Source organism: Arvicola amphibius, chromosome 7 (assembly GCF_903992535.2).
Source record: "Arvicola amphibius chromosome 7, mArvAmp1.2, whole genome shotgun sequence".
In the NCBI taxonomy this organism is placed as follows: Eukaryota; Metazoa; Chordata; class Mammalia; order Rodentia; family Cricetidae; genus Arvicola; species Arvicola amphibius.
In genome coordinates this window covers 68279669-68305376 of record NC_052053.1, presented here as the reverse complement: position 1 = coordinate 68305376, position 25708 = coordinate 68279669, and the positions used below count along the sequence as shown (strand labels likewise).

Here is a 25708-nt window from a genome sequence, read left to right as displayed (position 1 = left end):
CTAATCTCAGCTTTGGGGCTTTTCATGTCCACTGTAAGGTCCTTTGCGTCCACTGTGGGGGCCTTGACATCGACTGTGGGGCCCTTCAGGTCCACCTTGGGCATCTTGAAGCTGGGCATCTGCACCTTGGGCAGGTGGCCCTTCACGCTGGCTTTGTCAGCATGCTGTGCGGTCTGCTCTCCCTCGGGCAGCTGGGCGTCTGCCATCTTCACATCCCCCTGGGCAGCCTTGACCTCCAGGTCGGTGGACGGCAGCTCAATGCTGAGGTCTGGAGTCTTAAGTTCACCTCGCATGGAGGGCAGGGACATCTCTGTTTCCATCTCGGGTCTTGCCACCTCCATAGTGCCTTCCATGCTGGGTTTGACCGTTGCGGACACGCCAAAAGAGGGCATCTTGAACTTGGGCATTTTGAACCTGCTGTCTTTGACGGCCATGTCCTTATCGACCACGGCCTGGTCCCCATCCTGCTTGACACCTGGAGCCTCGACATGAACCTCCGTGCTGGGCAGGGACACCTCTAAATCCTGTATCTTCACGTCCCTTTTGGGGCTTTTCACGTCCACTGTGGCACCCTTTGTGTCCACTGTGGGGCCCTTCAGGTCCACCTTGGGCATCTTGAAGCTGGGCATCTTGAACTTGCTGTCTTTGGTGGCCGCATCTTTTTCAGCATGAGGCAGGTCCTTCTGTAGCTTGGCACCTTGAGCCTGGATGTCTACCTTCATGCTAGGCAGAGAAACCTCCATGTCAGGGCCACTAATCTCAGCTTTGGGGCTTTTCACGTCCACTGTGGGTCCCTTTGCGTCCACTGTGGGGCCGTCCACATCCACTGTAGGGCCCTTCAGGTCCACCTTGGGCATCTTGAAGCTGGGCATCTGCACCTTGGGCAGGTGGCCCTTCAGGCTGCCTCCGTCAGCATCCTGTGCGGTCTGCTCTCCCTCAGGCAGCTGGACGTCTGCCATCTTCACATCTATCTGGCCAGCCTTGACTTCCAGGTTGGAGGACGGCAGCTCAATGCTGAGTTCTGGTTTCTTAAGTTCACCCTGCATGGAGGGCAAGGACATGTCTGCTTCCATCTCGGGTCCAGCCACCTCCATAGTGGCTTCCACGGTAGGCTTGCCAGTTGCTGACGTGCCAAAGGAGGGCATCTTGAACTTGGGCATCTTGAACTTCTTGTCTTCGTCGGCCATGTCCTTATTGACTATTACCTGTTCCCCATCAAGTTTGGCACCAGAGGCCTGGACATCAACCTCCATGCTGGGTAGAGACACCTCTATATCCTGAATCTTCACCTCACTTTTGGGGCTCTTTATGTCTCCTTTTTGACTCTTCAGTTCCACATGGGGGCCCTTCAGGTCCACCTTGGGCATCTTAAAGCTGGGCATCTGTACCTTGGGCACTTGGCCCTTCAGGCTGGCTCTGTCTGCAACCTGTGTGACCTGCTCTTTTTCGGGCAGCTGGACACCTTCCATCTTCACATCTACCTGGCCAGCCTTGACCTCCAGCTTGGAGGACGGTAGTTGAATGCTGATGTCTGGTGTCTTGACGTCACCCTGCATGGAGGGCAGGGACATGTCTGCTTCCATCTTGGGAGCTGCCACCTCCATAGTGGCTTCCATGCTGGGCTTGCCGGTTGTGGACCCGCCGAAGGAGGGCATCTTGAACTTGGGCATCTTGAACTTGCTGTCTTTTGTGGCCTCATCCTTCTCAGCATGAGGCAGATCCTTTTGCAGCTTGGAACCTTGGGCCTGGATGTCAACCTTCACGCCAGGCTAGAGAAACCTCCATGTCAGGGCCACTAATCTCAGCTTTGGGGCTTTTCATGTCCACTGTAAGGTCCTTTGCGTCCACTGTGGGGGCCTTGACATCGACTGTGGGGCCCTTCAGGTCCACCTTGGGCATCTTGAAGCTGGGCATCTGCACCTTGGGCAGGTGGCCCTTCACGCTGGCTTTGTCAGCATGCTGTGCGGTCTGCTCTCCCTCGGGCAGCTGGGCGTCTGCCATCTTCACATCCCCCTGGGCAGCCTTGACCTCCAGGTTGGAGGACGGCAGCTCAATGCTGAGGTCTGGAGTCTTAAGTTCACCTCGCATGGAGGGCAGGGACATCTCTGTTTCCATCTCGGGTCCTGCCACCTCCATAGTGCCTTCCATGCTGGGTTTGACCGTTGCGGACACGCCAAAAGAGGGCATCTTGAACTTGGGCATTTTGAACCTGCTGTCTTTGACGGCCATGTCCTTATCGACCACGGCCTGGTCCCCATCCAGCTTGACACCTGGAGCCTCGACATGAACCTCCGTGCTGGGCAGGGACACCTCTAAATCCTGTATCTTCACGTCCCTTTTGGGGCTTTTCACGTCCACTGTGGCACCCTTTGTGTCCACTGTGGGGCCCTTCAGGTCCACCTTGGGCATCTTGAAGCTGGGCATCTTGAACTTGCTGTCTTTGGTGGCCGCATCTTTTTCAGCATGAGGCAGGTCCTTCTGTAGCTTGGCACCTTGAGCCTGGATGTCTACCTTCATGCTAGGCAGAGAAACCTCCATGTCAGGGCCACTAATCTCAGCTTTGGGGCTTTTCACGTCCACTGTGGGTCCCTTTGCGTCCACTGTGGGGCCGTCCACATCCACTGTAGGGCCCTTCAGGTCCACCTTGGGCATCTTGAAGCTGGGCATCTGCACCTTGGGCAGGTGGCCCTTCAGGCTGCCTCCGTCAGCATCCTGTGCGGTCTGCTCTCCCTCAGGCAGCTGGACGTCTGCCATCTTCACATCTATCTGGCCAGCCTTGACTTCCAGGTTGGAGGACGGCAGCTCAATGCTGAGTTCTGGTTTCTTAAGTTCACCCTGCATGGAGGGCAAGGACATGTCTGCTTCCATCTCGGGTCCAGCCACCTCCATAGTGGCTTCCACGGTAGGCTTGCCAGTTGCTGACGTGCCAAAGGAGGGCATCTTGAACTTGGGCATCTTGAACTTCTTGTCTTCGTCGGCCATGTCCTTATTGACTATTACCTGTTCCCCATCAAGTTTGGCACCAGAGGCCTGGACATCAACCTCCATGCTGGGTAGAGACACCTCTATATCCTGAATCTTCACCTCACTTTTGGGGCTCTTTATGTCTCCTTTTTGACTCTTCAGTTCCACATGGGGGCCCTTCAGGTCCACCTTGGGCATCTTAAAGCTGGGCATCTGTACCTTGGGCACTTGGCCCTTCAGGCTGGCTCCGTCTGCAACCTGTGTGACCTGCTCTTTTTCGGGCAGCTGGACACCTTCCATCTTCACATCTACCTGGCCAGCCTTGACCTCCAGCTTGGAGGACGGTAGTTGAATGCTGATGTCTGGTGTCTTGACGTCACCCTGCATGGAGGGCAGGGACATGTCTGCTTCCATCTTGGGAGCTGCCACCTCCATAGTGGCTTCCATGCTGGGCTTGCCGGTTGTGGACCCGCCGAAGGAGGGCATCTTGAACTTGGGCATCTTGAACTTGCTGTCTTTTGTGGCCTCATCCTTCTCAGCATGAGGCAGATCCTTTTGCAGCTTGGAACCTTGGGCCTGGATGTCAACCTTCACGCCAGGCAGAGAAACCTCCATGTCAGGGCCACTAATCTCAGCTTTGGGGCTTTTCATGTCCACTGTAAGGTCCTTTGCGTCCACTGTGGGGGCCTTGACATCGACTGTGGGGCCCTTCAGGTCCACCTTGGGCATCTTGAAGCTGGGCATCTGCACCTTGGGCAGGTGGCCCTTCACGCTGGCTTTGTCAGCATGCTGTGCGGTCTGCTCTCCCTCGGGCAGCTGGGCGTCTGCCATCTTCACATCCCCCTGGGCAGCCTTGACCTCCAGGTCGGTGGACGGCAGCTCAATGCTGAGGTCTGGAGTCTTAAGTTCACCTCGCATGGAGGGCAGGGACATCTCTGTTTCCATCTCGGGTCCTGCCACCTCCATAGTGCCTTCCATGCTGGGTTTGACCGTTGCGGACACGCCAAAAGAGGGCATCTTGAACTTGGGCATTTTGAACCTGCTGTCTTTGACGGCCATGTCCTTATCGACCACGGCCTGGTCCCCATCCTGCTTGACACCTGGAGCCTCGACATGAACCTCCGTGCTGGGCAGGGACACCTCTAAATCCTGTATCTTCACGTCCCTTTTGGGGCTTTTCACGTCCACTGTGGCACCCTTTGTGTCCACTGTGGGGCCCTTCAGGTCCACCTTGGGCATCTTGAAGCTGGGCATCTTGAACTTGCTGTCTTTGGTGGCCGCATCTTTTTCAGCATGAGGCAGGTCCTTCTGTAGCTTGGCACCTTGAGCCTGGATGTCTACCTTCATGCTAGGCAGAGAAACCTCCATGTCAGGGCCACTAATCTCAGCTTTGGGGCTTTTCACGTCCACTGTGGGTCCCTTTGCGTCCACTGTGGGGCCGTCCACATCCACTGTAGGGCCCTTCAGGTCCACCTTGGGCATCTTGAAGCTGGGCATCTGCACCTTGGGCAGGTGGCCCTTCAGGCTGCCTCCGTCAGCATCCTGTGCGGTCTGCTCTCCCTCAGGCAGCTGGACGTCTGCCATCTTCACATCTATCTGGCCAGCCTTGACTTCCAGGTTGGAGGACGGCAGCTCAATGCTGAGTTCTGGTTTCTTAAGTTCACCCTGCATGGAGGGCAAGGACATGTCTGCTTCCATCTCGGGTCCAGCCACCTCCATAGTGGCTTCCACGGTAGGCTTGCCAGTTGCTGACGTGCCAAAGGAGGGCATCTTGAACTTGGGCATCTTGAACTTCTTGTCTTCGTCGGCCATGTCCTTATTGACTATTACCTGTTCCCCATCAAGTTTGGCACCAGAGGCCTGGACATCAACCTCCATGCTGGGTAGAGACACCTCTATATCCTGAATCTTCACCTCACTTTTGGGGCTCTTTATGTCTCCTTTTTGACTCTTCAGTTCCACATGGGGGCCCTTCAGGTCCACCTTGGGCATCTTAAAGCTGGGCATCTGTACCTTGGGCACTTGGCCCTTCAGGCTGGCTCTGTCTGCAACCTGTGTGACCTGCTCTTTTTCGGGCAGCTGGACACCTTCCATCTTCACATCTACCTGGCCAGCCTTGACCTCCAGCTTGGAGGACGGTAGTTGAATGCTGATGTCTGGTGTCTTGACGTCACCCTGCATGGAGGGCAGGGACATGTCTGCTTCCATCTTGGGAGCTGCCACCTCCATAGTGGCTTCCATGCTGGGCTTGCCGGTTGTGGACCCGCCGAAGGAGGGCATCTTGAACTTGGGCATCTTGAACTTGCTGTCTTTTGTGGCCTCATCCTTCTCAGCATGAGGCAGATCCTTTTGCAGCTTGGAACCTTGGGCCTGGATGTCAACCTTCACGCCAGGCAGAGAAACCTCCATGTCAGGGCCACTAATCTCAGCTTTGGGGCTTTTCATGTCCACTGTAAGGTCCTTTGCGTCCACTGTGGGGGCCTTGACATCGACTGTGGGGCCCTTCAGGTCCACCTTGGGCATCTTGAAGCTGGGCATCTGCACCTTGGGCAGGTGGCCCTTCACGCTGGCTTTGTCAGCATGCTGTGCGGTCTGCTCTCCCTCGGGCAGCTGGGCGTCTGCCATCTTCACATCCCCCTGGGCAGCCTTGACCTCCAGGTCGGTGGACGGCAGCTCAATGCTGAGGTCTGGAGTCTTAAGTTCACCTCGCATGGAGGGCAGGGACATCTCTGTTTCCATCTCGGGTCCTTGCCACCTCCATAGTGCCTTCCATGCTGGGTTTGACCGTTGCGGACACGCCAAAAGAGGGCATCTTGAACTTGGGCATTTTGAACCTGCTGTCTTTGACGGCCATGTCCTTATCGACCACGGCCTGGTCCCCATCCTGCTTGACACCTGGAGCCTCGACATGAACCTCCGTGCTGGGCAGGGACACCTCTAAATCCTGTATCTTCACGTCCCTTTTGGGGCTTTTCACGTCCACTGTGGCACCCTTTGTGTCCACTGTGGGGCCCTTCAGGTCCACCTTGGGCATCTTGAAGCTGGGCATCTTGAACTTGCTGTCTTTGGTGGCCGCATCTTTTTCAGCATGAGGCAGGTCCTTCTGTAGCTTGGCCCCTTGAGCCTGGATGTCTACCTTCATGCTAGGCAGAGAAACCTCCATGTCAGGGCCACTAATCTCAGCTTTGGGGCTTTTCACGTCCACTGTGGGTCCCTTTGCGTCCACTGTGGGGCCGTCCACATCCACTGTAGGGCCCTTCAGGTCCACCTTGGGCATCTTGAAGCTGGGCATCTGCACCTTGGGCAGGTGGCCCTTCAGGCTGCCTCCGTCAGCATCCTGTGCGGTCTGCTCTCCCTCAGGCAGCTGGACGTCTGCCATCTTCACATCTATCTGGCCAGCCTTGACTTCCAGGTTGGAGGACGGCAGCTCAATGCTGAGTTCTGGTTTCTTAAGTTCACCCTGCATGGAGGGCAAGGACATGTCTGCTTCCATCTCGGGTCCAGCCACCTCCATAGTGGCTTCCACGGTAGGCTTGCCAGTTGCTGACGTGCCAAAGGAGGGCATCTTGAACTTGGGCATCTTGAACTTCTTGTCTTCGTCGGCCATGTCCTTATTGACTATTACCTGTTCCCCATCAAGTTTGGCACCAGAGGCCTGGACATCAACCTCCATGCTGGGTAGAGACACCTCTATATCCTGAATCTTCACCTCACTTTTGGGGCTCTTTATGTCTCCTTTTTGACTCTTCAGTTCCACATGGGGGCCCTTCAGGTCCACCTTGGGCATCTTAAAGCTGGGCATCTGTACCTTGGGCACTTGGCCCTTCAGGCTGGCTCTGTCTGCAACCTGTGTGACCTGCTCTTTTTCGGGCAGCTGGACACCTTCCATCTTCACATCTACCTGGCCAGCCTTGACCTCCAGCTTGGAGGACGGTAGTTGAATGCTGATGTCTGGTGTCTTGACGTCACCCTGCATGGAGGGCAGGGACATGTCTGCTTCCATCTTGGGAGCTGCCACCTCCATAGTGGCTTCCATGCTGGGCTTGCCGGTTGTGGACCCGCCGAAGGAGGGCATCTTGAACTTGGGCATCTTGAACTTGCTGTCTTTTGTGGCCTCATCCTTCTCAGCATGAGGCAGATCCTTTTGCAGCTTGGAACCTTGGGCCTGGATGTCAACCTTCACGCCAGGTAGAGAAACCTCCATGTCAGGGCCACTAATCTCAGCTTTGGGGCTTTTCATGTCCACTGTAAGGTCCTTTGCGTCCACTGTGGGGGCCTTGACATCGACTGTGGGGCCCTTCAGGTCCACCTTGGGCATCTTGAAGCTGGGCATCTGCACCTTGGGCAGGTGGCCCTTCACGCTGGCTTTGTCAGCATGCTGTGCGGTCTGCTCTCCCTCGGGCAGCTGGGCGTCTGCCATCTTCACATCCCCCTGGGCAGCCTTGACCTCCAGGTTGGAGGACGGCAGCTCAATGCTGAGGTCTGGAGTCTTAAGTTCACCTCGCATGGAGGGCAGGGACATCTCTGTTTCCATCTCGGGTCCTGCCACCTCCATAGTGCCTTCCATGCTGGGTTTGACCGTTGCGGACACGCCAAAAGAGGGCATCTTGAACTTGGGCATTTTGAACCTGCTGTCTTTGACGGCCATGTCCTTATCGACCACGGCCTGGTCCCCATCCAGCTTGACACCTGGAGCCTCGACATGAACCTCCGTGCTGGGCAGGGACACCTCTAAATCCTGTATCTTCACGTCCCTTTTGGGGCTTTTCACGTCCACTGTGGCACCCTTTGTGTCCACTGTGGGGCCCTTCAGGTCCACCTTGGGCATCTTGAAGCTGGGCATCTTGAACTTGCTGTCTTTGGTGGCCGCATCTTTTTCAGCATGAGGCAGGTCCTTCTGTAGCTTGGCACCTTGAGCCTGGATGTCTACCTTCATGCTAGGCAGAGAAACCTCCATGTCAGGGCCACTAATCTCAGCTTTGGGGCTTTTCACGTCCACTGTGGGTCCCTTTGCGTCCACTGTGGGGCCGTCCACATCCACTGTAGGGCCCTTCAGGTCCACCTTGGGCATCTTGAAGCTGGGCATCTGCACCTTGGGCAGGTGGCCCTTCAGGCTGCCTCCGTCAGCATCCTGTGCGGTCTGCTCTCCCTCAGGCAGCTGGACGTCTGCCATCTTCACATCTATCTGGCCAGCCTTGACTTCCAGGTTGGAGGACGGCAGCTCAATGCTGAGTTCTGGTTTCTTAAGTTCACCCTGCATGGAGGGCAAGGACATGTCTGCTTCCATCTCGGGTCCAGCCACCTCCATAGTGGCTTCCACGGTAGGCTTGCCAGTTGCTGACGTGCCAAAGGAGGGCATCTTGAACTTGGGCATCTTGAACTTCTTGTCTTCGTCGGCCATGTCCTTATTGACTATTACCTGTTCCCCATCAAGTTTGGCACCAGAGGCCTGGACATCAACCTCCATGCTGGGTAGAGACACCTCTATATCCTGAATCTTCACCTCACTTTTGGGGCTCTTTATGTCTCCTTTTTGACTCTTCAGTTCCACATGGGGGCCCTTCAGGTCCACCTTGGGCATCTTAAACCTGGGCATCTGTACCTTGGGCACTTGGCCCTTCAGGCTGGCTCCGTCTGCAACCTGTGTGACCTGCTCTTTTTCGGGCAGCTGGACACCTTCCATCTTCACATCTACCTGGCCAGCCTTGACCTCCAGCTTGGAGGACGGTAGTTGAATGCTGATGTCTGGTGTCTTGACGTCACCCTGCATGGAGGGCAGGGACATGTCTGCTTCCATCTTGGGAGCTGCCACCTCCATAGTGGCTTCCATGCTGGGCTTGCCGGTTGTGGACCCGCCGAAGGAGGGCATCTTGAACTTGGGCATCTTGAACTTGCTGTCTTTTGTGGCCTCATCCTTCTCAGCATGAGGCAGATCCTTTTGCAGCTTGGAACCTTGGGCCTGGATGTCAACCTTCACGCCAGGCAGAGAAACCTCCATGTCAGGGCCACTAATCTCAGCTTTGGGGCTTTTCATGTCCACTGTAAGGTCCTTTGCGTCCACTGTGGGGGCCTTGACATCGACTGTGGGGCCCTTCAGGTCCACCTTGGGCATCTTGAAGCTGGGCATCTGCACCTTGGGCAGGTGGCCCTTCACGCTGGCTTTGTCAGCATGCTGTGCGGTCTGCTCTCCCTCGGGCAGCTGGGCGTCTGCCATCTTCACATCCCCCTGGGCAGCCTTGACCTCCAGGTCGGTGGACGGCAGCTCAATGCTGAGGTCTGGAGTCTTAAGTTCACCTCGCATGGAGGGCAGGGACATCTCTGTTTCCATCTCGGGTCCTGCCACCTCCATAGTGCCTTCCATGCTGGGTTTGACCGTTGCGGACACGCCAAAAGAGGGCATCTTGAACTTGGGCATTTTGAACCTGCTGTCTTTGACGGCCATGTCCTTATCGACCACGGCCTGGTCCCCATCCAGCTTGACACCTGGAGCCTCGACATGAACCTCCGTGCTGGGCAGGGACGCCTCTAAATCCTGTATCTTCACGTCCCTTTTGGGGCTTTTCACGTCCACTGTGGCACCCTTTGTGTCCACTGTGGGGCCCTTCAGGTCCACATGGGGTCCCTTCAGGTCCACCTTGGGCATCTTGAACTTGGGCATCTTGAACTTGCTGTCTTTGGTGGCCGCATCTTTTTCAGCATAGGGCAGGTCCTTCTGTAGCTTGTCCCCTTGAGCCTGGATGTCTACCTTCATGCTAGGCAGAGAAACCTCCATGTCAGGGCCACTAATCTCAGCTTTGGGGCTTTTCACGTCCACTGTGGGTCCCTTTGCGTCCACTGTGGGGCCGTCCACATCCACTGTAGGGCCCTTCAGGTCCACCTTGGGCATCTTGAAGCTGGGCATCTTGAACTTGCTGTCTTTGGTGGCCGCATCTTTTTCAGCATGAGGCAGGTCCTTCTGTAGCTTGGCCCCTTGAGCCTGGATGTCTACCTTCATGCTAGGCAGAGAAACCTCCATGTCAGGGCCACTAATCTCAGCTTTGGGGCTTTTCACGTCCACTGTGGGTCCCTTTGCGTCCACTGTGGGGCCGTCCACATCCACTGTAGGGCCCTTCAGGTCCACCTTGGGCATCTTGAAGTTGGGCATCTGCACCTTGGGCAGGTGGCCCTTCAGGCTGCCTCCGTCAGCATCCTGTGCGGTCTGCTCTCCCTCAGGCAGCTGGACGTCTGCCATCTTCACATCTATCTGGCCAGCCTTGACTTCCAGGTTGGAGGACGGCAGCTCAATGCTGAGTTCTGGTTTCTTAAGTTCACCCTGCATGGAGGGCAAGGACATGTCTGCTTCCATCTCGGGTCCAGCCACCTCCATAGTGGCTTCCACGGTAGGCTTGCCAGTTGCTGACGTGCCAAAGGAGGGCATCTTGAACTTGGGCATCTTGAACTTCTTGTCTTCGTCGGCCATGTCCTTATTGACTATTACCTGTTCCCCATCAAGTCTGGCACCAGAGGCCTGGACATCAACCTCCATCCTGGGTAGAGACACCTCTATATCCTGAATCTTCACCTCACTTTTGGGGCTCTTTATGTCTCCTTTTTGACTCTTCAGTTCCACATGGGGGCCCTTCAGGTCCACCTTGGGCATCTTAAAGCTGGGCATCTGTACCTTGGGCACTTGGCCCTTCAGGCTGGCTCCGTCTGCAACCTGTGTGACCTGCTCTTTTTCGGGCAGCTGGACACCTTCCATCTTCACATCTACCTGGCCAGCCTTGACCTCCAGCTTGGAGGACGGTAGTTGAATGCTGATGTCTGGTGTCTTGACGTCACCCTGCATGGAGGGCAGGGACATGTCTGCTTCCATCTTGGGAGCTGCCACCTCCATAGTGGCTTCCATGCTGGGCTTGCCAGTTGTGGACCCGCCGAAGGAGGGCATCTTGAACTTGGGCATCTTGAACTTGCTGTCTTTTGTGGCCTCATCCTTCTCAGCATGAGGCAGATCCTTTTGCAGCTTGGAACCTTGGGCCTGGATGTCAACCTTCACGCCAGGCAGAGAAACCTCCATGTCAGGGCCACTAATCTCAGCTTTGGGGCTTTTCATGTCCACTGTAAGGTCCTTTGCGTCCACTGTGGGGGCCTTGACATCGACTGTGGGGCCCTTCAGGTCCACCTTGGGCATCTTGAAGCTGGGCATCTGCACCTTGGGCAGGTGGCCCTTCACGCTGGCTTTGTCAGCATGCTGTGCGGTCTGCTCTCCCTCGGGCAGCTGGGCGTCTGCCATCTTCACATCCCCCTGGGCAGCCTTGACCTCCAGGTCGGTGGACGGCAGCTCAATGCTGAGGTCTGGAGTCTTAAGTTCACCTCGCATGGAGGGCAGGGACATCTCTCTTTCCATCTCGGGTCCTGCCACCTCCATAGTGCCTTCCATGCTGGGTTTGCCAGTTGCGGACACGCCAAAAGAGGGCATCTTGAACTTGGGCATTTTGAACCTGCTGTCTTTGACGGCCATGTCCTTATCGACCACGGCCTGGTCCCCATCCAGCTTGACACCTGGAGCCTCGACATGAACCTCCGTGCTGGGCAGAGACACCTCTAAATCCTGTATCTTCACGTCCCTTTTGGGGCTTTTCACGTCCACTGTGGCACCCTTTGTGTCCACTGTGGGGCCCTTCAGGTCCACATGGGGTCCCTTCAGGTCCACCTTGGGCATCTTGAAGCTGGGCATCTTGAACTTGCTGTCTTTGGTGGCCGCATCTTTTTCAGCATGAGGCAGGTCCTTCTGTAGTTTGGCCCCTTGAGCCTGGATGTCTACCTTCATGCTAGGCAGAGAAACCTCCATGTCAGGGCCACTAATCTCAGCTTTGGGGCTTTTCATGTCCACTGTGGGTCCCTTTGCGTCCACTGTGGGGCCGTCCACATCCACTGTAGGGCCCTTCAGGTCCACCTTGGGCATCTTGAACTTGGGCATCTTGAACTTGCTGTCTTTTGTGGCCTCATCCTTCTCAGCATGAGGCAGATCCTTTTGAAGCTTGGAACCTTGGGCCTGGATGTCAACCTTCACGCCAGGCAGAGAAACCTCCATGTCAGGGCCACTAATCTCAGCTTTGGGGCTTTTCATGTCCACTGTAAGGTCCTTTGCGTCCACTGTGGGGGCCTTGACATCGACTGTGGGGCCCTTCAGGTCCACCTTGGGCATCTTGAAGCTGGGCATCTTGAACTTGCTGTCTTTGGTGGCCGCATCTTTTTCAGCATGAGGCAGGTCCTTCTGTAGCTTGGCCCCTTGAGCCTGGATGTCTACCTTCATGCTAGGCAGAGAAACCTCCATGTCAAGGCCACTAATCTCAGCTTTGGGGCTTTTCATGTCCACTGTGGGTCCCTTTGCGTCCACTGTGGGGCCGTCCACATCCACTGTAGGGCCCTTCAGGTCCACCTTGGGCATCTTGAAGCTGGGCATCTGCACCTTGGGCAGGTGGCCCTTCAGGCTGCCTCCGTCAGCATCCTGTGCGGTCTGCTCTCCCTCAGGCAGCTGGACGTCTGCCATCTTCACATCTATCTGGCCAGCCTTGACTTCCAGGTTGGAGGACGGCAGCTCAATGCTGAGTTCTGGTTTCTTAAGTTCACCCTGCATGGAGGGCAAGGACATGTCTGCTTCCATCTCGGGTCCAGCCACCTCCATAGTGGCTTCCACGGTAGGCTTGCCAGTTGCTGACGTGCCAAAGGAGGGCATCTTGAACTTGGGCATCTTGAACTTCTTGTCTTCGTCGGCCATGTCCTTATTGACTATTACCTGTTCCCCATCAAGTCTGGCACCAGAGGCCTGGACATCAACCTCCATGCTGGGTAGAGACACCTCTATATCCTGAATCTTCACCTCACTTTTGGGGCTCTTTATGTCTCCTTTTTGACTCTTCAGTTCCACATGGGGGCCCTTCAGGTCCACCTTGGGCATCTTAAAGCTGGGCATCTGTACCTTGGGCACTTGGCCCTTCAGGCTGGCTCCGTCTGCAACCTGTGTGACCTGCTCTTTTTCGGGCAGCTGGACACCTTCCATCTTCACATCTACCTGGCCAGCCTTGACCTCCAGCTTGGAGGACGGTAGTTGAATGCTGATGTCTGGTGTCTTGACGTCACCCTGCATGGAGGGCAGGGACATGTCTGCTTCCATCTTGGGAGCTGCCACCTCCATAGTGGCTTCCATGCTGGGCTTGCCGGTTGTGGACCCGCCGAAGGAGGGCATCTTGAACTTGGGCATCTTGAACTTGCTGTCTTTTGTGGCCTCATCCTTCTCAGCATGAGGCAGATCCTTTTGCAGCTTGGAACCTTGGGCCTGGATGTCAACCTTCACGCCAGGCAGAGAAACCTCCATGTCAGGGCCACTAATCTCAGCTTTGGGGCTTTTCATGTCCACTGTAAGGTCCTTTGCGTCCACTGTGGGGGCCTTGACATCGACTGTGGGGCCCTTCAGGTCCACCTTGGGCATCTTGAAGCTGGGCATCTGCACCTTGGGCAGGTGGCCCTTCACGCTGGCTTTGTCAGCATGCTGTGCGGTCTGCTCTCCCTCGGGCAGCTGGGCGTCTGCCATCTTCACATCCCCCTGGGCAGCCTTGACCTCCAGGTCGGTGGACGGCAGCTCAATGCTGAGGTCTGGAGTCTTAAGTTCACCTCGCATGGAGGGCAGGGCCACCTCTGGTTCCACCTCGGGAGCTGCTACCTTCTTAGTGGCTTCCATGCTGGGTTTGCCAGTTGCGGACATGCCGAAGGAGGGCATCTTGAACTTGAGCATTTTGAACTTGCTGTCTTTGACGGCCATGTCCTTATTGACCTTCGCCAGGTCCCCATCCATTTTGACACCTGGAGCCTCGACATGAACCTCCGTGCTGGGCAGGGACACCTCTAAATCCTGTATCTTCACGTCCCTTTTGGGGCTTTTCACGTCCACTGTGGCACCCTTTGTGTCCACTGTGGGGCCCTTCACGTCCACCTTGGGCATCTTGCAGCTGGGCATCTGCACTTTGGGCCGGTCGCCCTTCATGTTGGCTCCATCAGCATCCTGAGTGGTCTGTTCTCCTTTGGGCATCTTGACGTCTGCCATCTTCACATCTACCTGTCCAGCCTTGACCTTCAGATTGGACGAGTGCAGTTGAATGCCGAGGTCTTGTTTATTAAGTTCTCCCTTCATGGAGGGCAGGGATACTTCTGTCTCCACCTTGGGTGCTTCTACCTCCATCGATGCCTGTGTGCCAGGCTTCCTTCGTGGAGACTCATGAAAGGATGTCACCTTTAGCTTGGTCATCTTGAAGCTCATTTCTTTTTCTGTGGACTCCCCGCCATTGTCTGCAATGTCTGCCTCTATGTGCATCGCCTGTGTTGCCTGTCTGCTCTCCATTTTTTCTGTGTGTCTCTCTTCCTTACATTCCCTTTCCTTTTTCTCTGGTTCCTCTTTCTGTTTTTCTTCGTCCAGTGTCTCATTGTCCTCTGTGCTTACTTCTTTTCTCTCCCTCTTCACTGTTCCTGCCTCCTTAGTTGGAGACCATCCAAAGGATGGTATCCTGAACTTTGGCATCTTCACCTTTGTTTGTCCTGTCTGTGTGACCTGTTCCTTGCCTTTCTTCTCCTGTTCATTCTCCCAGCCTGCTGTTCCATCCTTTCCTGTTTCTGTAGCGTGTCCCGTTCTTCCTTGTGACTCTGCTGGTACTTGTCTGTCTTTTCTGCCCATGTCTCCTGTTTCTCTCCATCCTTTCTCCCCTAGTCCATCTTCTTTTGTTCCTTTTTTTGTCTCTTTTGTCTTTTTTTTCGAAAATCCAGTTTCTGGGGTTTTTGAGTCGCACAATGCAACCTGTGTGTTGCCTTGGTCAGGTTTGTCTTGCAGGGACAATCTTGCAATGCCAATTTCCAGACTTTCTACTACCTCCCATTCATCATCCCAGCTGCTTCCTGTGGCTGGCTCTGCTCTTTGTTGGCTATGTGTCTTCTCCTTGTCTTGTTTTGCCAACTGCTTTTTCTTCCTTTGATGTCTGTCTGTTTTCACCACCATTTCCCCAGGGCCTTCTTTTTCAAAGGTGGAATGACTCGGCTTTGTGGGCATCTGTGTAGTTAGCACAGGCATGAACCCAGATGCCTGTGTCTCGTCCTCCTGCAGCTGGGACTCTTCCAGCAGTCTAGCATGATCGTGCCTTTCCTGGGGCTCTCTGCCTGTCTGCTCAGTTATATTTGCGCCCTGCCCTGAGCGCATCCCAAATCTCAGGTTCAGGAACCTCCTTCTTCGTCTTCTTGTCCCTGATTTCTGTTCCTGGCTGTCTGCTGTCAGCTGGGCCTCTGTGTCTGTGCTTGTGGGGGACACTTCATGTGTGTCCCTTTGCTCTGAAGCTTCTGAGGAACTGTGTGAGCGTCGGGGACCTGTTCCCCGCTTGCTCCCTAAGGCTTGAAATTTTGGCCAGGAGAGCCTATCCTGGGGCCGCCTCTGGCGACCATCCCTGGACTTAGAAATAAGCCTTTCTCGGTCTCCATCTCCCTCTAGTGTCTTTGTAGGGGTCTCCATGTATCCATCAGCAGTGTCCTTGTCCTGAAACAGGAGAAGATGCTGTTTGGTTTGGGTACAATAACCAGTACTGGAGACACAGGAATGGGGTCTCTGGTGCAGCTAGGGCTACCTTGCATCTCTCTGGGCAGGACCTTACCTGCTTTTCCAGGCTTTTCAAGCCTTGCTGAGAATGCAGAACGGCTGACTCCTCTCCCTTGCTGGCAGAGAGCTTCCGTTTGATTCTGAACTGCACTTTGTATGGTTCTGAGTACTGAAGGATTTTAAGAGCATCTTCATATTTCATGTGGTCAAAGAATATGGTTGCACTGAGAAGTTGATCCCCTAAAGGAAGAGGAAACCAAGTTCAGTGCCCCAGTCCCCACCAAAATAGAAACGACTGTGGGGCTGCATTGGCAAAGGGAAGGCCTACAGCCAGCTCCCCAAAGGCACCTCAAACAACTTGCAAAAATTCAGGGCACAGTGGGCAGTCCCAGACTAGGGTGTCTGAGCAAAGCCCATGGGGCCATCCAGAGACTTAGGTGAGGCCCACCCCTTCCAGGTTTCTCAATTTCCCCCTCATCCTGGTGTTTGATGATGGAGCCCCCAGGGATGGGCCAGCTATGGTACCTTCTCTCAGGTTGAATAGTTTTGCAGCAGAGGAGTCCTTCAGCACTTGTCTGACAAAGATCCCCTGGTCCCCTCCACCTGTGACAGTGTAGCCACTGGCTCCGGCCTCTACCTCAGTCTTCAGGGTCACTTCTGTCACCTCCTGCATAGTCTGGGCAGAAGCACACGAAAGGTGTGGTGTGTGTTTGCCCATCTCTTATGGGCCTTACTGCAGTGGCCAGTGTCTCCCAAGGGTGCCGATCTGTGCTGCCTGGGTAGAAGTTGCAGCACCACCCAAGTGGGCCAGGCTGCTGTGCCCAGCTGTGGACAGCCTCAGACGGAACCATTTCCCCTTGTCCCCACAGGAGACAGCCTGCCTGTGCCGCCGAGTCCCCAGGGGAGAGGCTCTTGCAAGCCTTCCTTCTGCTAATCCTTCACTGGCTCCTTGCGAATATTTGAAGCATCCATTCCATGTGCTGGATCCCATGTGCTGGATCCCATGTGCTGGATCCCATGTGCTGGATCCCAGCAGGGACATAAACACCTGATCCAGCAAAGGATGACCACCTTGATGGGTACCCACTGAACCCCTCCCATCTCCCTTGGCCAAGGCCGTTCCTTACCACAGCCTGGCTACTGTCTTCCACAGTGTTGCTGGCTGCACATTGAAGCATGGTTGTACATGTGTTAGTCAGGAGTCAGACTCTTCCCATTAGAAGGCAGATACTAGCCTCAGCATCTGCCCCTCCCAGGCCTTGGTATGCCCCTCCCTCCATCTCCTGGGGCTATTTCCTGGCTTGTCACTGCTGTGGTACCTACCTCTGGGTGACTCATGCTGGAGAAAGCTGTGGATTCCCCCGAATCCCTTTTCCACCAGGATCTCCGTCTACCAGAGGAGCTGCGCCTGCCCTGGTTGCTTTCCTGCAGTCAAGGGTTGGGAGTTACCACTTACTCTACTAAGGAGACGGGAGTGCCAGGGAGGCTCCGGGAAGGGGAGCCGAGGATGCAGGAGTACAGGGATTCCAGGGTGCGGAGTGTATAGGGGAGCTGAGTACCCAGGCCCTCACTAGGAAAGGCAACTGTCAGCCTCCTGTTTTCTCTCTGGGGAACAGGCCCCCCCACAGCAGCTGGAAGTACTTTAGAGTAGGGAAGATCAGACATCCTTCCTCTGATCAACGCCACGGCTCCTCTCACGAGGAAGTTGACAGTCTCCTCTCCAAGATGGCATGAGTGTTCATGTATGTGTATGTGCCACGAAGGCGTATGCCCCTGCCACACACACACCCACACACACAGGAGCTGCAAGTGTCCCCACCTCCACAGTGGCTCAGCCAGCTAAAGGGAGGGACACTGGAGGAGAAGACAAGACCAAGTGCATACAGCAGGCAGGGCAAGCGGGTTGCACAGACAGTCATGAACAGGGAATAGTGGCACTTGTGGGCCACACCTAAGCCTTCCTTCTGCCAGTTGGTCTGCCCAGCAGGCTTACCTGGGCTCCGAAGCCAGCACCTTCAACTGTGTATTCATAAACAGGTGAGGACCCCTGCGGCCTTGGCCGAATGATCTCACCCACAGGCCCTTCGGTCACCTGGCAGAAAATAATAGAGTTACCTCCAAGCACCAGCCCTCCAGGCTGGGGTAAGATGGGGTGGGGTGGCACTCACAGAACAGTCCTCTTCAGTCTCAGCCCCTGGGTCCTGCTGCTGCAGCTGTCGACCGGACGCTGCAGAGATAAAGGCTGTTAGTGGACATAAGGGCCTGAGGGACGATCCAAAGCCCCTGGGTGGGGGGTGGGAGCAACCGCAGGATAGCAGCAGGGATTTGGGCGCTCAGACATTAATTATACAGATTTGCAGATTTAGTCCCAGAAAGAAACAGAAATCATAACTACCCTGAGCCTGAAATTAATATCCAGAGTTGCTGCAATATGTTCTGCTAGATGTCCTGCATCCATCCAAAAATCACACAAGAAGGGGGAGGAGCAAGGCACATGATGGAAGGAAGGCGTCTCTGAGAGTCTACAAGTGACGGAAGGTGTCTCCAAGAGTCTGCAATGCACATTAACACAGGCTACAGCTGACCACTCAGAGTCCGCTGCGATGAGCATTTAACACAGACTACAGCTGACCACTCTGAGAGTCCATGACTCGCATTTAACACAGGCTACAACTGACCACTCTGAGAGTCTGCGATGAGCATTTAACCCAGGCTCCAGACGACCACTAACGGATTATTTAAAACACTAAAGGAAGCCATGTGTAGAGTTAAAGACTGGTGGCAGGCTCTCAAAGAAAAGCACTTTCAAGGGCTAGCATTGTATTTCAGACTGTTTTCCTAGCACACACAAAGTCCTGTTTCAATTTCTAGGACTGCAAAACCCAGCATAGTGGGGCAACCTGCAACCCCAGCTCTTGGGAGGTAAATGCAGCAGGATTGGGAGTTCAAGATTATCCTCAGCTATATATTTTCAGTACAATCTGGGATACATGTTACATGTATTACATAATTAGTAAACTCAACCCTGAGTTTTTAAAGCCAAAATTGTGAAAACTCTGGAGTGGATTGTGTATTAGAGAGACTCAACAGTAGATTGGAGGAACCTACAGCAAGCACTTCAAACTGGACTGCACAACCAGTTTGAAGAACTCAGAGGAGAAGCTGATGAAAGCAGAGCAGCCTCGGTAACCTGCGAGGGCAAGAAGAAGAAAAGACAGAAAATGCACTGAAGAAGCAACGGATGGAACCATTTGGTAGAACCAAAAGGCTCGACAAATCCTAAGAAAGAGAAACACATAGAGATTTTTTTTTTTTTTTTTTTTTTTTTTTTTTTTTTTTTTTTTTTTTTTTTTGTTTTTCAGACAGGGTTTCCCTGTAGTTTCTAGAGCCTGTCCTGGAGCTAGCTCTTGTAGACCAGGCTGGCCTCGAACTGAGAGATCCGCCTGCCTCTGCCTCCCGAGTGCTGGAATTAAAGGCGTGCGCCACCACCGCCCGGCCACACAGAGATCTTTATACAACAAACCATGGTCAAATGCTTGAGACAAAGTGGCCCAACACACGGACAGACACAGAAAGACCACTGACAACCGGCTTATCAGCAATAAGGAATAAAAGTCAGCCCTGGACCTGGTGAGACAGAAGACTCAGCCAGTAAAGATGCCTGGCAACAAAACCCCAGGACCCATGAGACAGAGAGAACTGACCTCCATATAAGCACCATGGCATGGGGACCTGTGTAGACACACACACACACACACACACACACAATATCTAGGCAACACAGCAAGACCATGACTCAAAGTAAAAAAAAATTGTATTTTTGTTTTTCGAGACAAGGTCTCTCTGTAGCTTTGGAGCCTGTCCTGGAACTAGCTCTTGTAGACCAGGCTGGCCTTGAACTCATAGAGATCCACCTGCCTCTGCCTCCTGAGTGCTGGGATTAAAGGCATGTGCTATCACCATGTGGCTCTAAGTAAAAATTAAAGAGAAGTTAGGGTGTGGGGGACTGTTTTTTTTTTATCCCAACATTCCAGAGGTTAACTTCTGAGACCCTATCTAAAAAAAATTAAATAAGGAACTGTGGAAATAAGAAGAAAATTTGACAGTATTTGCAAACACTGAAAGAAAAGAGCTGTCAGTCAAGAACTTGATACCCCATTCTCCTGCAACAACCGCCATTACAGTTTTACACACAGGAAGGGAGGGAGGGAGGGAGGGAGGGAGGGAGGGAGGCAGGCAGGCAGGCAGGCAGGCAGGCAGGCAGGCAGGCAGGCAGGCAGGCAGGCAGGCAGGCAAGCAGGCAGGCAAGCAGGAAGGCAGGCAGGCAGGCTCAGTTGGTAAGCATTTGTCTCCTAAGCATGAGTTCCTGAACTCAGTCCCCAGGTGAGAAGTCTAAGAAGCCCAGAGTGAACGTGTAAGGAACAGGTGGAGCCCAGAGTGAGTGTGTCAGGAAGAGGTGAAGCCCGAAGTGAGTGTGTAAGGAACAGGTGAAGTCTGGAGTGAGCGTGTAAGGAACAGGTGAAACCCAGAGTGAGCGTGTAAGTAGCAGGTGAGGCCCGGAATGAGTGTGTTAGGGAACAGGTGAAGTCTGGAGTGAGCGTGTGAGGAGTGGGCGTGTGTTACTGACAAAGACCAATGCCTCAGACCCGTGGAAGCTGGCAAGGCCCTCCTCTAGTCTGTGTGCAAACGCTGACAGAGGTGTAGAAAGCCCGACTGCGCATCCTCCTCCCAGATGACTGCGGCTGAGACCGTGCCCTGTGGAGACTTCCCAGCAGACGAGCTAAGCCCTCCTCGTGCTGAACGTAATAAATGCACCGAGGGTTCAGGCCGTGTAGCTACTGCTCCACCGTCAGAATGAGCGTGGCCTACTCAGTCCCATTGGAAAATGGTCTGCTGGCATCGCCAAGGCCGTTGCTGTCCACCCGCTGGCCCTGCAGCTTCTGAGCCAACTGTGCTCATCTCTGCCCTACAAGATTTTTTTTTCATTTTTATTTTTTTAAGATTTATTTATTATGTATGCAGCGTTCTGCCCACATGTATCCCTACAGGCCAGAAGAGGGCACCAGATCTCATTACAAACCGTGGTGAGCCACCATGTGGGTGCAGGGAATTGAACTCAGCACCTCTGGAAGAGCAGGCCGTGCTCTTAACGTCTGAGCCATCTCTTCAGCCCCAGTTTTGTTTGGTTTTGACATAGGGTTTTCCCCAGGCTGTCCTGGAACTCACAGAGATCCACCTGCCTCTGCCGCCTGAGTGCTGGGATTAAAGGTATGCTCCACCACACACCCAGTACCCTACAAAATCTTTAAATGTTATAAATCAAGGTACTTTCTCTGTGCCAGGTATAGTGTTATTAGTCAGAAGATAAAAGGCAGTGAGTGGTTTCTTCTTGTCCCCTGCCTGCCTCTGTAAATAAAGTTTTATTGGGACACAGAAGAAACAAATAATTTCCCCACACAGAACTCCAGCCTAAAGCCCCTGATTTCTGCTAAATATCCATAGGAAGAACAGCCCTGATGGGCATGGACTGTGGCCGGGCCTGGGCTCCAGAACTACCTCCACAAGGCGAGCAATGCTAAGGATAAAGCCCCACCCCTGCTTCAGGCTTGCCTTGAAGGGTGGAGTCCCTGCCATGCAGAGGTTGTCTCCCTAGTTAAGGGACCTGTGCTCTGACCTTGAAGACGTTCCCACAGGGACAAGGAATTCCAGGCCTAGCAGGATTTTGGCTGTAGCTACTATGCTCTGGCCAACCTGGATTTCCCTATGCTTGCAGGGGCCACCCTCCAGTCCTGACACACCTATCCCCAGCCGCACCCTGGAGCTATGCCTATTAGTACTTGCTGCTCTCTTTTCTTCTCCTGCCTTTTCTGCTGTCCCTTTGCAGAGCAGCTCTGAAAGGGCCGGGATGGAGCTTCCTGGGGTTGGTCCTCCCAAGGGAGGTAGGGAGGGTCAAAGATGGCCTGCCAGGTCCCACCTGTCCTTCCTGCTACTCTGTGGGTGAAACCATGGACTCTGACCTCCAGGACATCAGGAAAGCCACCTTCTCCATTTATAAGACTGACCTTAGGCAAAATAATAGCCAAGGAACCCATATTGACTCAGGGGATGGGGAAAGGGCAGGTCAGGGGATGTGGAAACGGGGTGGCTATACGAGGAACACTGGGTCAACCACCTTTCCTGAAAACCGGGCAAGTGTAGATGAACCTATATCTTCCTGTTTCCTTGCCTGAGGCTGGAGCTTTGGCCAAGACCCAGGCCCAGCCCTGGGCCAAGTTGGGGCTGGGGTGGGGGTCCAGAATGGAAGACTCTCATAGCCAAGCAGTGACCTACTCTGAGAAATTGTATTCCAAATCTGTTTCAGGGGAGTCTCTTGGATGTTGAAAGACTATGAGGAAAGGTGTTGACACCTGGGACGTGGGCAGCAAGAAGCAGACTGGGGTTCGGATCCCTTCTCGGGCTTAACAAGTTTCAGTACAGCCAATCCCACCCACACGCCCCCTCTTCCTTGTAAGGATGGAGAGCAATGGCTGAGAAGAGGCATGAACCCTGCCGCTAGGCTGCACTCCAGGGGTTAGCAGGATCCCCTATCCAGCACCGCACAGAGGAGAACAGAAGGTTTCCTGGCTGCAGGATGGTGCCTACTCCTAGCAGCTGTGGGAGCTAGGGGAGCCTCAGGGCTGGCTCATCCACCCAAACATGGCTCTCAGGGCCCAGGGAATAGGGAAGCACTCTGCCTGCCCACGTATGTCTCTCAAAGGCAGCTCTGTAAGCAGCCCAGCCTTGAACACTTAAATAATAACATGGTTGTTGACAGTCACCAAAGCGCCGTTTTACAGAAGAGGAAATGGGGACACACCTGAGCCAAGCCTAGCAGGTCTGGCCACTGTCACCTGATATTTTCTCAAATTCCCTGCCCCCCAGCACCCCAACCCCTTCACACAGCTCTAAAAACTGCTGCTAACATCCCACTCCTACAAACCTGAACTCAGGAAGGGACCCCAGGACGCTACAGAAGCCACTGGCTCACCACAGCATAAGGACACAGTTGGGGCACCACGGGATGGAGTTCTAGGAACTGAAATATTTTGGGGTAGGGCTGAACAGATCAGCCTGGGGGACAGAAGGGAGGCAAGCAGGGGCTGCATAGAGGGGCATGCTGCTCCCATGATCCATGGTCACCTTCATCCCAGTAGGGCAATGGAGGCAGGGTGGGGTCTTCGCTTAAACAAAACTAGAGTTTGCATTCAGACTGCTTTGACTTTCATGTGGGGCCTGGTGTGGAGGCCATGTTTGCATGTCACCAGGGTAGCGGGATCCTTAGGAAACTGAGAGAATGCAGCTCTGCAGTTGCCTGAGGGTTTGTGTGTATGGGTGCACCGGCATGCACATGTGTCTGGTCAGGGCTGCCCCTCTGAGCACCCAGGGACAGCCCCATATAAAGCACTGGCGGTGGGGGCCCAGGGCAGCCCATGCTACAAAAGCTACTGTCTTCAGACTGGGATACTAGTGCCCTCACTGGCTCACACCGGCCAGATCCACCCTGCCTCGCATGTATTCAGGCCTCGCCCCATCTTGGAACTCCATAAAGCAAGTGCTAATCTGGGCTGACTGTCATGAGACCTTCAGACCTTGTGAAGCAACACCCCAGGCGGTGGAGGGCCTGCCCACTCCATCCCCCAATGCTCTGTAGATGAGGCTGAGGACTAGGGAACAGTGCCAGCTCTGAAGGGTTGAACCACACCGTCCAGGGCCAGAGCTCTTCCCCACATAGGTCAGCTACGCCCTGGGGGATGCTCTCATTTTTCTCTCCCAAAACAAGCTCAACCTCTCCACCTGACTCAACTCATTGCTTCCTCCTGTGTCAGGCCCTCTCCAATGCTGGACTTTTCACAGGCTGCTTCCCCCACACACAAACTCCTCCCGAGGTAAACTCACAGGCAGTGGGTTGGTCTTGGTCCTGCTGTTGTCTTTGCATCTCAAGCACTTGGAGCTTAGTATACAGTAGGCAGAAAATAAATGCTAGCACAAGAAATGGCTGAGGAAGGGAAGAGAATGCGCTGGTCAAAAATCCTGGCAGTGCTGAGTGTGGTGGCTGTGGCCAATAGTCCCAGCACTCAAGAGGCAGAGACAAGAAGACAGGAAGCTCCAGGCCAGCCAGAGCAGCAGGTGGGCCCAGGCCAGCTCCTGTATCTGGAGAACCCGAGACACGGAAAAGTATACTGGCCCATCAACCCAAAAGATTCAGAAGCCAGCAGGAATGGCCACCACACCTTCAACCATCCATGAATAGACGGACCACCGTGATCCTTTGAGTAGAAGGGCAAAACCCTGGACCCCATGAGCAGTCCACTGTTCCGGTCCCACCTCAGGTAACCCCAGTGAACGAGTCAGGTCTTGTCTGAGCTACCTTCAAAACCATCCCAGGCCTCTGTACACCAAACCAGGTCAATTGCCACCATCTGAGGACTTCTCCCTAGGCCACAAGGCCCAGCCTTGAGGTCCTGTGTCCTGCTACTAAAATACCTTTGGCACCATTGTCCCTCACAACCTAGGCTCTCTCCAAGCAAAAACCACTAGTCACACCAGACAGGGCAGGGACATGGGCAGCTGGGAGTTCTGTGGCACCCCACAGCCTGGGATGCAAATGGGGGGGACAGCTGGGAGTTCTGTGGCACCCACAGCCTGGGATGCAAATGGGGGGACAGCTGGGAGTTCTGTGGCACCCCACAGTCTGGGATGCAAACAGGGGGGGCAGCTGGGAGTTCTGTAGCACCTCACAGTCTGGGATGCAAACCCGGAGGGGGCAGTTGGGAGTTCTGTGGCACCCCACAGCCTAGAATGCAAACCGGAGGCAGGGCTCCAGGGCCTGCTTGGTTCCAGGCATCTGGGGTCCAAACAGCTCCCTGCTAGCATTTTCCCAACCCAGCCTGGTTGGCCCTGGCACAAGTTAACTGGAGCCACAAAGAACTGACACCCCTATCCTTCAACAAGGAAGACGCCCAGCCCAGCGCCGTCCCTCCAGCCTCCCTTGCTGGCTGACCATTAGGCCCCTCTAACCTGCTGAGTGGTGAGAGGGGCAGGTGTTGCAGGGCTGAGCCCAGAAGGGGACGGGGTGCAGAAGGGGTGCAGCCACTTCTCCGAAGAGGACTTCTTCCCAAACTTGTCTAGAAGAAATCCTGGGTTGGCTGCCTCCCACCAGTTCCTCCCCTCCACAGCCCCTCCCCTCACTGTCCCTCCTCCCATGTCTTCAGCCAGGCTCAGTGCCCTGCCAATCCCCCCCCCTTCCCCGACACACACACACACAGACACACACACACCCTACCAGAGGGAGTGGGTGGTTCCCCTCACAGGCTCAATCTCTGGGAGCCAAGGACCCCACCCCAGCTCTCCACCCCCACCAGCCCAGGCAGCTGATCTGGAGAGGAAACGCCTGCTGTCTGACTCACAACCACTAGCCCAGCCAGCTACCGACTGTGTGAGCAGTCGCCTGTTGTGTGGATATTCAGATATGAAGCAGGTTCTCCCATTCCCAGGCCTTGGGCCTCGGTTTCCCTGTGGTGTCTTGGAGTTCAAAAAAGGGAAAGGGGCTGGATGTGGTGGTTCATGTCAGCACTTGGAAGGTAGAGAAGGCAGATGTATGTGAGTCTGAGACCAGTCTAGTCTACGTGACAAGTTCCAGAACAGTCAGAGTTACACAATGAGACCCTGTCTTTAAAAAAAGAAAAGAAGGAGAAAGGAAGTCTGAAAAGGCTAGTTTGATCCCCAACACACCCAACACAACACCTTTCTAGTCGTCTGGCAAATGGCATCTCCTGAACTAGAGAAGAGGGGTACTCTATAGCTGTAGCTGCACCTCAAAACTGACATTTGTACTTTACTCCCTTGGTTTTCAGAGGCTGGGGAACCTGCCCCCTTGGGCTTCGGACCTCCAGTCACCCACTGCCCAGGCTGTTCCCTCTCACTGTTCTGCCATCTACACCCTCAGCTCCTAGCTTCCAACCCCTCCTTGTTCTAGGTAACCGGCAGGCCTGGGCAGGAGCCACAGATGTACTAGCAGAGTTCTGCAGGGCCTCCAGGCTTGGCTGTGGGCACCTGAACCTAAGGACAGGCTGTAACAGGCTCACACAGCTA

At 54.5% G+C, this 25708-nt stretch overlaps 1 protein-coding gene across 1 annotated transcript in view; it reads right to left on the bottom strand.

The window, feature by feature from the left end:
* Positions 1–5: 5 nt before the first annotated feature.
* Positions 6–25708, bottom strand: part of Ahnak2 (AHNAK nucleoprotein 2) — a gene marked incomplete at its 3' end in the record, with an annotated part of 31604 nt that continues 5901 nt past the window's right edge. The window contains 15 exon segments of the mRNA XM_042055398.1: positions 6–475; positions 683–1766; positions 1768–2272; positions 2480–4003; positions 4226–5712; positions 5714–5899; positions 6122–7672; positions 7916–11507; positions 12222–14317; positions 14441–15517; positions 15633–15817; positions 16103–16253; positions 16901–17002; positions 17571–17669; positions 17746–17804. Coding sequence (XP_041911332.1) covers positions 6–475; positions 683–1766; positions 1768–2272; positions 2480–4003; positions 4226–5712; positions 5714–5899; positions 6122–7672; positions 7916–11507; positions 12222–14317; positions 14441–15517; positions 15633–15817; positions 16103–16253; positions 16901–17002; positions 17571–17669; positions 17746–17804 — 14168 coding nt within the window.